At 38.5% G+C, this 14,808-nt stretch overlaps 1 protein-coding gene across 2 annotated transcripts in view; it reads right to left on the bottom strand.

Moving 5' to 3' along the window:
- Positions 1 to 9,786, bottom strand: part of mnat1 (MNAT1 component of CDK activating kinase) — a 114,412-nt gene extending 104,626 nt beyond the window's left edge. For both annotated transcript variants that reach the window (XM_059959955.1, XM_059959958.1), the window contains exon 1: positions 9,633 to 9,786. In XM_059959955.1, coding sequence (XP_059815938.1) covers positions 9,633 to 9,721 — 89 coding nt within the window. In that variant the 5' untranslated portion in view covers positions 9,722 to 9,786. The remainder of the gene's footprint in view (positions 1 to 9,632) is intronic.
- Positions 9,787 to 14,808: the final 5,022 nt, after the last annotated feature.

Below are 14,808 nucleotides of genomic sequence, written 5' to 3'. Positions count from 1 at the left end.
ACCAGAAGCATTTGCCATATTACTAAGAGCTAGAATCTTCCAAACTTTACATCAAAAGACAGCCCACCATTCAACAATCCAGCCTTGCCATTTTTTTCTGCACCAGTAGACCTTTGAGTATTAAGTCTCTGGCCTTGGCAAGAAACAGACTCTCTGACAAGAAAGGTTAACTATGTAAACATTATGCACTCATATAATTGTTTGCCCAAAACATCAAAAACGAAGCAGAGGTTATTTTGGGAAAACAGATAAGAAAAAGACAAAAGCTTGCCTCATTTCAAATCCTCACTTCCCACCAATGAGACAACCCCCTAACCTGAAAGGAACACTGCCAGAAAAGTCACCAATATTTTCCAAAGTAATCACATGTGGGAAAAAAAGGAGGTATCAATGTGCATCAATGCCAGTTACATTACCACACCTGCGTGCTAACACGTGCTCCTCGTCTTCCTCCAGCTTCCTTTTTACAATGTTCTCCTTACTACAAATGTAGATTTACTGTTTTACTTACATTCATCATTAAAATCTTTTACTGAAAAATGAGATGAAGATGAAAAGTCAAGGCTGATTTGAGTAATAATAACAAACCTTAAATGTCACTATGCAACTGTGAAACAAGTCAGTGTAAAATGGTGAAAGATGAATACTAAAAGTTCCAATTAATAGATAATTAATGGCACATTAAAGACCTTGTATTCATCTTTACAAGAGACAAAAATAGGAGGAAACAAGAATTTGATAAGACTGAGTAATTAATTAGCAAATAAAATGCACTAAAAACTATTGAGACTAAAAATAGTCTCAATAGACCCTGCATCAAAAAGCCTACAATCTTGAAAATGAAAAGAAAGATGAATGCAGAAATAGTTGATGCTTAGTGGGGTCCAATACTCCCTTGGTTCTTGCTAATGAAATTCTAGAGCAGAAGCACCTGTTAGGTTTAATCAAACCAGGGCATTTAAAAATATCATACTCAATTAAGCAGAGTCAATGTTAATTTGTAAAAGGGCAATCATTTTTTCTTCAAATTTAATAAAATTTACTGAAGATTTGGCAAGATCAGATGACATACAAAAATATTTTCAGTAGGCATTGCATAAACGAAAGGCCCTTGGGGTAGGATTAATACACGCACAGATAAAGAACAGATTAAAGGCCAAAAAACAAAAGAAATGGTTCATCCACAATCCGGCACCCTTTCTCCAACAGATTGCTGTTAGAATCAGTGCTGGGCTTCCACTAGTTACAATCGACATGGGGACAAAGGACAATCTACACAATATGGCACCTGTACAGTCATCCCTTGGTATCTGCAGGGGATTGGTTCCAGGACCCTCTCTCTGCGGATACCAAAATCTGCGGATGCTCAAGTCCCTTATATAAAATGGCATAGTATTTGCATAAATCCTACACACATCCTCCCGTAAACTTTAAATCACCTCTAGATTACTTATAATACCTAATTAATGTAAATGCTATGTAAATAGTTGTTATACTGTATTGTTTAGGGAATAATGACAAGAAAAAAAGTCTGTACATGTTCAGTACAGATGCAACCATCGTAGCTCTTCTGGGAACACTGATGCTGCCTCGGCATTAGCCAATCCCGATTCTCCCGTGATCTTGACGTTGTAGCGCTTTACACAGCTAGTCAGCCATCCCTTACTAGCCTTTAACTCCTTCCTCTCGCTCACAACACAAGTAATGACCAAATGAGACCTGAGGCGAACAATGCTCAAACAATGAGCGATGGAGAGAGACTGATGACCTGTGAAATGGCGGGAGGCTACAGCAGGGTATGCCTACACATCACTTCATTCGTGTGGATTCAGCGTAGTGCTCAGCGCGCAGCAAATTCAAGTTTTGCTTTTTGGAACTTCCTGAAATTCTTAATCCAAATATTTTCGATCCACGGTTGGTTGAATCCGCGGATGCGGAACCCATGGATACAGAGGGCCAACTGTATAAAGTTGGAAGGAAAAGTAAATTATGAATAACAATAAACTAAGAGAAAAACTTGAACCCAAAATTGATAGAGAGTTGAAATGAGTGGGCAAAAAAGTGCTAACTGAAAGAAAATGGTGAGATAATTATTTTGGTAGGATGAATAGGAAAAAAATTAAATGACCAATTAGTGTTAAAAATCTGTTCTAAGTGCTCAAAGTGTCCTTGTATACAAAACATGAGGTGATTAACTAGCAGATTCAGCAATAGTTAGGAAAACAACTAGTGGTGAATCTTATTGCCAGAGGATTTGACTTCAAAATAAGGTAATACTGCTCCAATTTGTACAATTTTACCGAATCAAATCAAGGATACATTTACCTTTGTGACAATGCAATGAAGACTTGCTAGTTTGATTAATGGGTTTGCAAAATGGACAGCTGTTATTCTGCAAGTACATATTGAGCAAGATGATCTTACATTCACTGATGTTTACAAGAACCAGAGGTGATCTCAGAGAAAGCAAACAAAAGTGTTTCTGAGATTGAATCCCCTGTATGGAGAATTGGTAAATTGGTTTTATTATTGGCACAGGTACTTAAGTGTAAGGGAAATATTGGCTTGCATAGCATCCATGCAGTTCAATTCACTACAAAAGTTCATTCAGATAATACAAGGTAAACAATAATAATGTAGAATAAAGTATTACAGTAGAGAAAGTATGTGCAGGTAGATATTAAGGAACAAGGTCACAGCAAGGTAATTGTGAGGTCAAGACTCCATCTTATTATACAAGGGAACCATTAAACAGCCTTATAAAAGCAGGACAGAAGCTATCATTGAGTCTGCTTTTAGGCAACAATCACAGCAACACACACAAAACGCTGGAGGAACTCAGCAGTTCATGCAGCTTCAAAGGAAAAGAGTGAACAGTTGACCTTTCAGGGTGAGACCCTTCTTCAAGACTGAGAAGGAAGGGGAGAGATGCCAGAATAAAAAGGTGGGGGAAGGAGAAAGAGGTTAGCTGGTAGGTACAGCCAGGTGGGTGGGAAAGGTCAAGACTGCAGCAAAAAAAATCTGATAGCAGAGGATAGTGGACAATGGGAGAAAGATAAGTAAGAGAGGACCCAGTGGAATAGGCAGGTGAGAAGAAGTGAATGATCAGAGTGGGGAATAGGGGGGCAAGTGAGGGAAATCTGTTCACCAAAAGGAGAAATCAATATTCACGCTATCAGGTTAGAGGCTACCCAGACAGAATATAAGGTGTTGCTCCTCATCCCTGAGGGTGGCGCCATCTTGGCACAAGAGGATGCAATGGATCAACACATCAAAATGAGAGTGGAAATCGAAATTAAAATGTCTGGCCACTAGGAAGTCCTGCTTCTGGCGGATGATGGGGAGGTGCTTGATGAAACGAGCAATTTATGATGGATCTCACCAAAGTAGAGGTCACATCAGATTCCTCCTTTACCTTTCCTACCCACCTGACTACACCTATTACCTCCTAGCTTGTCCTCATTCCCCTCTTCGCACCTTTTTATTCTGGTGTCTTCCCCCTTCTTTTCAACTCCTAAAGGAGGGTCTCGGCCCAAAATGTCGTCTGCCTATTAATTTCCATAGATGCTCTCTGACCTGCTGAGTTCCTCCAGCATTTTGTGTGTGTTATTTTGTAACTTCTGCACAATAGGAGGTGAAGCAAGAAGAGAGAACGTCTGTAGTGAGAAGGACTCAGAGTATACTGTCTGCTTTACCAAGGCAGCGAGAAAAGTAGACAGAATACATGGAGGGGATGCTGATTTCCGTTATCTGCTGAGCTGCATCCACAACTCTCTATAGTTTGTTGTGCTCATGAGCATAGCCATTGCCATATCACGCCATGATGCATCTGGATAGAATGCTTTTGTAAAGGTGCATCAATAAATATCAAAGGTTCATTTAGTATCAAAGTATACAACACTAAAATTCTCCTTCAGAGAGAATCAAAGCGACTCCTGAGGAAGAAGATTCCTGAGGTGAGATTTTTTGGCCATGTGCTTTGACGAAGAGTGGCTTTTGGTAATGTTCACTCCTAAGAACATGAAGCTCTCAACCTCAGCACCGTTGATGTAGACACTGACAATTTCCCTTACTGAAGTCAATGACCAGTTCTTTTGTCTTGAGAAAATGATTATTGCCATGACACCATATCCCTAGGCTCTGTCTCTCCTTTCTGTCTTCCAACTCATCATGGTGATATCATTTGCAAACTTGTATATGGAGTCAGAACAGTATCTGGCCAGTCACAAGTGTAGAGGGAGTAGAGTAGGGGACTGAGGATGCAGCCTTGTGTGTTGACAGTATTGAGAATTCTTACTGACTGTAGCCTGTGGGTCAGGAAGTCAATGATCCAGTGCTAAGGAAGATGTTGAGTCCCAGGTTTAGGATTTTTTAAATGAGTTTGCTTGGAATTATAGCATTTAAGGCAGAGCTACAGTCAATAAACAATTATACAACATAGATGTCCTTAGTGGTCCGGTACTCAAAGGAAGAGTGTACCGCCAGTGTATCAACATCTTTTTTCCTTGAGCAGTCAGTAATGCCCATGATGCCCAGCCAGATATGCTTGGGGATTGTTATCGGGTAAGTGTTCCTGAAATTTTTGCGTGTAGCCAGACTTTGCCCTTTTGATGCCTAAGATGAAGTTTCTCCTGGCCACTCTGAGAGCTGTTGTCTCCAGACTTGAAGGCAGCGTCCCGAACTCTTAGTAGGGAACATACCTCTATGTTTAACCAGGGCTTCTGCTTGGGGCATGAGATGACAGTTCTTGAGCTACTGATGTTGTCCACACACTTACAGATGTAGCCAGTGACAGATGACATATATTGCTTGAGCTCTACATCTTCTCTATTTGTAGTGGCCTCTTTGAACATCTGCCAGTTAGTCCATTCAAAGCACTTTAAGGCATATTACTTTGATTTTCTTAGCTACAGGGATGATTGTGGTCTTCTAGAAGCAAATGGGATCCTCATATTAAAGCAGGGAGAGGTTAAAAGAGTCAAAAACAAAAGGGTTTTCTCAGGATGAGAGACATGCCATGAGAAGATATTTGTGAAGTAAGTCTTGAGAATTCTTGTTATTGAATATATTCAAGACAAGGGTCAAAACACTCTGGAGGCAAGGGAATTTTACTATATAGGGAAGAAAAGTGAAGCTTAAATTGTGGATGAGATATGTGGGCTCTTACACTGGAAAAACTAAATTCAAGATTGTTTATTGTCATTTCCAGTACACAAGTGTAAAGGAGAACAAAATAATTGTTACTCTGGATCCAATGAAAAAAAAACACAAAATAAGGAATACAATAATAATAAAAATTACAATAAATGTATATTTGTAAGATAGCTTACATACATAGATTAACTGTATGCCCATAAACAAAACCATCAATACCCAATGCTTAACTTGCACTCCTACCAATCTAGTGTTCTGCCATTGCTATTCACAGAAACCAAAGGGAGATTTCTTGATTGTTTCATGGAGTGCCTGTACTCAATTTGCAGGAATGAACTTCAGTTCCCAGTTGTCTAATGGTTTAAATCACCATCCTAATCAACTTTCTGTCCATGGCTTACTGCAGTGTTGCAACAAAGAACCAAAGCTCGAGGAAAGAATACTTTATGCTTGTTCTGGCCACTAGGAATCAAAATCCATTTCTCCAACTTTAAGCAACTTGCTCTTTTTTATCCTCTTTGTTTAAGAATAGGACAATTTTGCCAATCACATTTGGTATTTTTAGCCTGCTGAGTGTGTCCTAACAGAACAGACCATACAAATTCAGCAACACATTTAAAAGCAGCTTAACCTGATTTTAATTACCCCTTAATGGACTAATTATTTCAGCCTTCAGACAAACTTCCTTTGTTCCATCAATCATCTTCCCCCACCTTCTCATACCTAGACCAACTTAGTTTTATCTTTTCAGTCCTGATAAAGGATCCCGGACATAACACAATAAATGCTTCTCCTTCCACAAGTGTTGTCTCACTTACTGAGTTTTTCTAACATTTTCTGTTTTTTATCATCTGAAACAGTTACATTGGGGAAATAGATATAAGATTATCATTAGCAAAGAAAAATTCAATAGCACAAATTTCAGATTTCAGAAGGCTGATTAAAAGGGATGGGGTGGAGTAGAAATAGTCTCCATATAGTTTGCTCATTGTTTTGTGCTGAAATATCCAAATTCAACAGGGATAACATACCCTAATGTGAAGTGAGAGGAACAAAATGAAAAAAAAAACTAAAATGTATAGTATTATTCCTAGTGCTGACTTAGCAGCTTGTATAAAATCTCAGTGAGTTAGGAAGCAAATCAAATTTAGGTTAAATAAACCATTGAAGTTCTCAATAGAATAAGAAAGTACACTTTCCTGTTCATGTGGATCCAAATATTTAGGCAAGCCAACATGGAAAATCATCCATTTTATAAATAATGCTGAATTACAGTCTATACTTGATCATTATTTCCATCCTTTAAAACTAATTTTTGAAAAAGGACAATATGCAGTAAATGGCAGCGCTCTAAAGGTTTTTTGGAATAAAAAGGAACTGGGGTTAGATTGTGTATAAACCCTTGCAAGTGTCAGGCAATGCTGAAAGACTTGCTAGTGAAACATCTGGTATCGTAAATAAAGGCAAGGAGTACAAAAGCATTTAAATTTCATTGAATCTATATTGAATGTTTCCACTGCTTTCAATCTGTTCATTTATCTTTATATAAAAAAAAGGAAAGGTGTAGAGAGTTGTAAAATTAGTCAAATCCATCGTGAGCACTGGCCTCTGTAGTATCCAGGACATCTTCAAAGAGCGATGCCTCAGAGACAGCATCCATCATTAAAGACTCTCATCATCTTGCCCTGTTCTCATTGCTACCACCAGGAAGGAGGTACAGAAGCCTGAAGGCACAAACTCAACAATTCAGGGACAGCTACTTCCCCTCTGCCATCTGAATTCTGAATGAACATTGAACCCTTAAACATTACCTCACTACTTTTTTATTTCTATTTTTGCAACACTTATTTACCTATTTGATATATTATACATATATATTTACTGTAATTCACATTTTTTCTATATTATTCTGTATTGCATTGTACTGCTGCCACAAGGTCATCAAATTTCATGACATATGTTGGTGACATTAAATCTGATTCTGATTTTCTGCAGATGCTGTTAATACAAAGCAATACACACAAAATGCTGCAGAAATTAAGCAGGTCAGACAACATCTATGGAAATGGATAGATAATCGACATTTCAGGCCAAGACCCTTCATCAGGACTGGAAAGGATGGGGAAAGACGACAGAATAAAAAGGTGGGGAGGGGGAAGGGAAAGAGGACAGTTAGAAGGTGATAGGTGAAGCCAGGTAGTTAGGAAAGGGAAGGTGGAAGGGACTCAGGGGGAGATGATAGGTAGGGGAGAAGAAGTAAAGGGCCAGAGTGGGGAATAGCAGAAGAGGGAAGGGGGAAAAGAATTTTTTTAACTGGAAGGGGAAATTGATATTCAGGCTGGAGGCTTTCCAGATGGAATACAAATTGTTGCTCCTCCTCCCTGAGGGTGACCTTAATGTGACACAAAAGGAGGTCATAGACCTGCATGTTGGAATGGGAATGGGAATCTGAATTAAAATGTTTGGCCACGGGATGTTCCACTTTTGGGGGATGGGGCAGAGGTGCTCAACAAAGCAGCCCCCCAATTTATGATGGCTTTCACCAATGTAGAGGAGGCCTCATTGGGAGTGCCAAACGCAACAGATGACCTCAGCAGATTCACAGATAACATTTTGCCTCACCTGGAAGGACTGTTTGTGGGCCTGAATAGAAGTGAAGGATGTGCTGAATGAGCAAATGTCCATTTGCAGGGAAAAGTGCCAGGAGGGAGGTTAGTGGAAAAGGAGGAATAAGGAGCAATGGACAAGGGAATCACAGAGGCAGTGATCCCTCCAGTACGCCGGGGGGGGGGGGGGGGGGGAGAGTTAAAAGATATGTTTGGTAATAGGATCCATTTGGAGATAGTGGAAGTTGTAGAGAATGATGCATTGGATGCAAAGGCTCATGGGGTAGTAGGTAAGGACAAGAAGAACTCTATCACTGTTAAGGCAGCAAGAAGATGGGGTGAGTACGGAGTGTGAGATGTGGCTCAGTTGGGCAAGTAAAAGGGCAGGGAATTTTGACAAGATTGTGTTTGCATAACAATGGATTCCTCCTCAGAAGACTGAAAAAGCCCCAGCTGAGCAAATCATGCTATTCCAATTGCCAACCAGCTTCTGAAGCAATGTCCATCCAAAAATATATTAAGTGTAACAGTACATTGGTGTGCTGTTTGATAGTGATGTTTTAAAGATCAGAAAATAAATCATTTGACGCAATGTAAACAATTTTATTGGTATGCTATGGAAATGTACAATACATTATCACTGTTGACCACCAAGATATTCAGTAGATGCTTTGAAATCTTACTTTAAGATGGTTATTTCTTAGCACTTATAATAAGAAAATCCTACCATCCATGTGTATCAAGCTTTGATCAACTGATGTCACTTAACAATACTACTGATAAATTGTTCCATCATGTTTTCCAATGAACTAAGAGGAAATAAATGGCATTATTAGATTTTTCTTTACTCCTCCTGACTGAAATTGTGGAATGTATTCTACTGAATGGATTCCAATATCACAACTGCTTTGGAAAAATACACAAATCTTTAACGCTGTTAGTCATCAGAGCACATTTACTCACCCCAACAGTCTCAGCCATTTCATATAAAATGACTGATGGAAAAAAATATCAAAGAACGGTAAAGACAGTGGCGGGGACCTGAGAACTTCTAACCAGAAATATTTCCCAGCTCTGCATCTCTTCTTTTCCTATCAATGGAGTTTGCTGCCCCTTCCTCTTAGCTTGTCCACCAACATTCTGAACTCAAGTATAAGAGGCAATACATCAAAGGAGGAATTTACTACTCATCATAGAAAAATAAGTTAATAGATTAGCTGATAGTAAATCCAAAATATATTATTCATGGAAAATGAAGAAACTGTGAAAGACAAATTACAGAATAAGGTTTGTCCTGACGGATTCAGCAGACAGATGATATTACAATAAGATTTATGTTAACATATACTTTAAGATAATTTCTTGAATTAGAGAAACAGGAAAATATTTGGATTACTGACCCATAAAATTACAATTTATCCAAAGTTCAGGTTTACAACCATGATCATTCACTTGTTAACCAACAGTGACAGTTCTTTTTTTTAAAAAACACACAATTCCTGCACTGACTACAGCAAAAAAAGAAAACTTTTTTGTTTACTTTGGTTTACATCGGCAAATTCACAAAATACCGTTCACTACTTTTACAAATATATATCAATGTGCCCTGCTGAGAATATCCTGCATTAACTGTGCCACATACGCGAACCATATCCATCACAATAACTTGGTGCTTTTACTTAAAACCCAGTACAGACACGTGTAACTGGCCTCTACAAAAACAACCATAATCTATCATAATAAATTAAACTCAAAACAACTCTATTGAACCCAACACGCAATTTACCTACAGATCGGATCACCCAAACCTACTCAAAAAGATTCCGTTTATAAAATGCCCTTTGCACGGTGTGGTTATAATATCTCACTCACAGCGTATGTCCGCACACATTCACCATAAGTTTGAGGGAAGGATTGCGATATTTCGTGGTCTTACAACGAGGACAGCCTTGATCATCCATCCTGCCAAGTCCCTTGGAAACAGTGCAGCAAGTAAAGGCATCCGGCTGCAACTCACACGCTTTACAAACAGCCCGGCGACGAAGGAAGGTAAACGAGAGGACACCAATGAAAGTGAAAGACGCAATGTTTTGAGTAGGGTTTGGCCTGGACAGATGTTTTCAGGGCTCTCGGTCTCAGGTGTTGAATTACAGAACAGTTTATAATTTCCTGTTGAAAAAAAATGAATGCTATTTCTCCAATTCAATTTAAATCTGCGTGTCATTGTCCCTTCGATGTTTATTTAGCTTTGCGTTCGGCACCACCTGAACAAATATAAACATCTTATTGAATGCATCTGTGTTGGTACACAAAAAAAATTATCCAGAACTGCAAGGCTTATTGAATGCTTAATTAAACCAATTCAAATTTACTTTCTAACATTTGCACATTTAGTGCAGCTGGCGGTTTTGACATCAAAGTATGAGATGTTCATCAAATGTTGATTAAAGCAATATTCTCACTGGGATATTTTCCTCAACTTCCCAACAGTTTTATGTAGGATAATTTTCTCAACTTAACCAGCATTTTTATTTCTATTAATGGCCGTTTTAAGATTAATTATAATATATATTTCCATATCATACACCAGCAGTTTCCATATGGACTTTATGTCCATACATATAATTATAGATAAATGCACCTTTCTCATTAGCATTTTACTAGGAAACTGGCTGTCAACATTAAAATGAAAAAGCACATTAATTAACTTCACTACATGTTATCAATGAAGAAACTGAAAAAAAACTAAAATCTATTTTCCCAAAGAAAATTGTTTGCCTTTCTTGAAAAAATAAATATTCTAATTTTACAATCTTAGAATAAGACAGTTGTTCCATTCACTATAAGTGTTGGTGCCAGTTCTTTGAAAGAACTAACTGATTAATCCGATTCCCTGCTCTTTCCCCAGTCATCTATATTTTTCCAAGTATGAATACAATTCACTTCTGAAAGCCACTATTGAATTTCCATCCACCTTCATCTGTCTTTAAAGTAAATTTGCAGATTATAAGGACTTGCTATGTATAACAAATTAACTGCTGCCCTTTGCCAAAAATATTGAATTTGCACTCTAGTTACAGACCCACTAGTCAACTGAAGTACTTTTATGTTTAACAAAATATTTTATAGCCACTATTTATAATCCATTGCTTAAAATAGGTTGAATTCTACATTTAATATATTTCAAGCTAAGGGAAGCAACCCCAGCTTCTTTTAAGGTTATCCAAAATTTCACCGCCTGTATTCCAATTCACAAGTCCCATTGCCTTTGTTTCATCATACAATGGGGACAGAAATGTCTGTGTTTAGAAATGCTCATCCTTGTTTTTAAGTCTTTCCATGATCTTGTTTTCCTTTTTCTGTAATCTTCGCTGGTACTACAACTTTCATAACCCCTGCATTCCTCTGATGGCTTCACCATGCTATTCATGCCTTCATTTTCCTCATCTTATTTTTAGTATTTGTCCTCTAAATTCTCCAGTATTTGAAGTCACTCCTTTTAAAACACACATCAATCAAACTACTGGTCACCTATCGATCAAGCTATTTTAATTCTAATCACCTTTTCTAATTTTGATAACTTTCCTCAAGTATATTTTGACACTTTTCTTGGTTAATATTACAAGTGAATCAAGTGTTCTAGACTAAAAATGTTACTGAAGCTTTTTACCCTTATTGTCATTTTGTTAATTTACCTCTGTGACATCTATAAGCTGCACAATTGGACTTTAGTATATTGTTGTCCATTGATACATCCATTAACATTATATTGTTGTATTAACATTGGTATATGAGATCTTAATTTCTTGAATTCTCAATTTGAACTTCATTCCTTTAGTTAGTTAGCTCAAAGCACATTGTACAATGAACATTGCAGTCATCTGATGCTCAATGCACTTTGTTTGCAAAATGATGGTCTCTTCTCTTTCACCTTATAGCACATCTATTTGGTTGCTTCAAAAAGTTAGTTGAAGGAAGAATTTATGGCCTTAACACATTTTGGCAAAATGTTTATGTTTACTGTTAATGGTAAAGTTGAGAGTATGTGAATAAGACAAAAAATGCATTACTTTGGTATGGTGCAGGGATTTGTTGGGTCTGAGTTATAATATTTGTAAGTTTCATATAACATAGTAAAATGTCACAGTAGATAGATTAACAAAGAGACAGAAAGAGAAATAGATCAAAACATCCTGCCAGGAACAAAATATGAAAACAATCTACAATCATACTTTAAACTCTAAGTGATCAATTTTTTCACAGGATTACTTTAAAAAGTAATGTAGAATGCAAATACAAAACCTGAGATTGAGGTGGCTTTGAGGTTATCTCAAAATCTACAAAGACAACTTTTTTTTCAGAAATTGAAAAAGGTCACTTCGTTATTGCATGCAAAGTAATCAGTCCTATTGGCTCGAATAAAGCCGGTTTTTGTTTGAGATGCGAAACTGTGGGACAGCCAAGTACTAAAAGGCATTCATTGGAAAGGATTCATTTCTGTGAAGCAGGAAGTATTGTGTATATTATTTTTCTATCATTACAAAAGGCAATTAAATAAGGCAATCATAATCCTGATGAAGGGATTCAACCCAAAATGTGCACAATTCGTTTTGCCCCACAGATACTTTTTGAGTTCCTCCAGTAGATTGTTGATTACTCCACATTTCCAGTACCTGCAATCTCTTAAAATGGCCTTTTCCTGAGGACTATCACTGTTCATCTCAGATTATTTCTTCATACAAAAGATGTAGATATTTGAAAGACATGATAATTTTGATCCCAGTCATTGCAGCACCCTAGGCTAACACAGCTCTATGAATAACTTTAGGATATTATAAGTAAATGAAGTGAGATCTTCAGTCCATTCAGAGAACCTAATGAGTCTAAGAGGAATCTAAAATATTAGTGAGGGCACTTCTAATTAAAAAAGAAGCAATGGCAACACTCATTGTGAGAAATTCTATAATGCTGCATTATATTAAAGACCTTACTTAAACTCTGCATTGCTTGGATACATCCTGCAATAGGATTGTAATTTTGCTTCTCTGTGACATCACATCCTTTGAAAAAATCTTTTGAAAGAACGTACAAACTCCTTACAGATAGTGGTGGGAATTCAACCCGCAGCCTGGGTGCTGAAAGAGCATTACACTAACCGCTACATTGCCGTGCCTCCTGAAACATCATTGAAGATATTTTACATGGTATTTCAAAGGCAAATAGTTAAATTAGGATAAAAGTGCAATGAATACCTTTCTTCACCCTATTCACATTGCATCATTTGACCTGGAGCAGCTGTGATTCCTGGAGACTGAGTGAAACTATGAGTTCTCATCATGTCCAATTAATGCATAAAAGGATGCTCTCCTTGTTGTTAGAAAACAGAGAGCGATGGTAGAAGATCGTTCCTCGAACTGGAGGTCTGTGATTAGTGGTGTAACTCGGGTTGGTTCTGGGCCCAGTCATGTTACCTGGAGACACTCTTACCTCTTCCTTAACTTTCTGTCTTATTCTTTATTGTGGAGTCTTCAGTAACCTCTCCTACGCCTTCCATCCCTTTTACTTTTTGCATACTTTTCCATGGTGTTGAACACATTCCCCTACTATTTAGTTTTAAACTCTATCCACAGCCCTACTTATGCAATTCATCAGGAACCTGGTTCAGATGGAGCCTTTCCCATCTGAATCACTTTTCCCAATACTGATGCCACATCCCATGAATTCAAACCCATTTATCCCACACCAATCTCTGAGTCATGCATTTAACTCTCTGACTATTAATCCTGCGCCAAATTGCACATGGCTTAGGTAACAATCCAAACATTGTTATCTCTTTTGTTCGGCATTTTAGTTTAGTGCTCAAATTTCCTCAGCAGAACCTCTTTTTTTGTTCTTCGTATACTGTTGGTACTCATATGGACCACAACAGTTGGATCTTTCTCCGCCCATTTCAAGTTCCACTTCAGGTCAAATGTGTTGTGCCGAAACCGGGTGTCATTCATGCAACACAGCCTTAAGGACTCTTGACTTTTGCAAGAGAATTGTGTCTATTCCCCTGACTGTGCTAGCCCTAATTACAACTATATTTCTCTTCTGTCCTCCCCAACTGAACAGTTTCCTGTACCATAGTGTCTTCCTAAAACCCCCACTCCCACTAACACAGAGAGCAAGAATCTCAGACAAGCTTAAGGGCTGAAGATCCTCCAGCCCATCTCTTGGATCCTCTTATCTGCCTTACACTCAGTCATGCCCACCTGTCCTTAACTACAGGCCAAATTTAAAATAGCTCATCTAGTACTTCAACTATGGTCTGTGGTTAGGGACAAGAGGACGTGAATGCCTCCTGAAAAATAGTGACCAGGTAACTCTCCCAAGCCCTGTTGCAATTCAGTGTTTGAAGCGGACTTCAAGTCATCAGCTTTGAGCCTGAGTTCCTCAAGCGGTCAGCACTTGCTACAGATGTGGCCAACAGAAACCACAATGGGGTCCACCAGCTTCCAAGTCATGCAACTACAGCACCTCACCTGATCCCGCATGCCCTCGAATGGCATCAAGATCGAGCAAAGTGCCCATCGTGTTCTTCCATCCCAGCCCCACTTTGAAAAAGATTCCAATATACCTCTTTGGATACTGCTGGGGAGGGGATGACCCACCAGGGCACAGCACTGTGCCTGGCTCTGAAGCTCAGCAGAGAAAGGCAAAGACAGGCAGTACAGTGGTGATAGGAGACTCGATAGTTGGGGGAACAGACAGGAGATTTTGTGGCTGCAAAAGAGACTCCAGGGTGATGTATAGCCTCACAGGTGCCAGGGTCCAATATGTATCAGAGTGGCTGTAGGATATTCTCAAGGGGAAGGGTGAACATCCAGAGGTCGTAGTGCATATTGACAGCAATAACATAGGTAAAAAAGGAGAAGAGATCCTACACATTGAGTATACAGAGTTAGGAAAGTGACTGAAGTGAAGGCTCTCCAAGGTAATAATCTCCAGATTACTCTCTGTGCCGTGGGCAAGGGCAGGTAGGAATGGCACGACAGCATGGATGAAT

This window comes from Hypanus sabinus, chromosome 2, assembly GCF_030144855.1.
Source record: "Hypanus sabinus isolate sHypSab1 chromosome 2, sHypSab1.hap1, whole genome shotgun sequence".
Classification (NCBI taxonomy): domain Eukaryota; kingdom Metazoa; phylum Chordata; class Chondrichthyes; order Myliobatiformes; family Dasyatidae; genus Hypanus; species Hypanus sabinus.
Note: the sequence above shows the minus strand (reverse complement) of the source record. Positions and strands in the feature narration are given on the sequence as shown.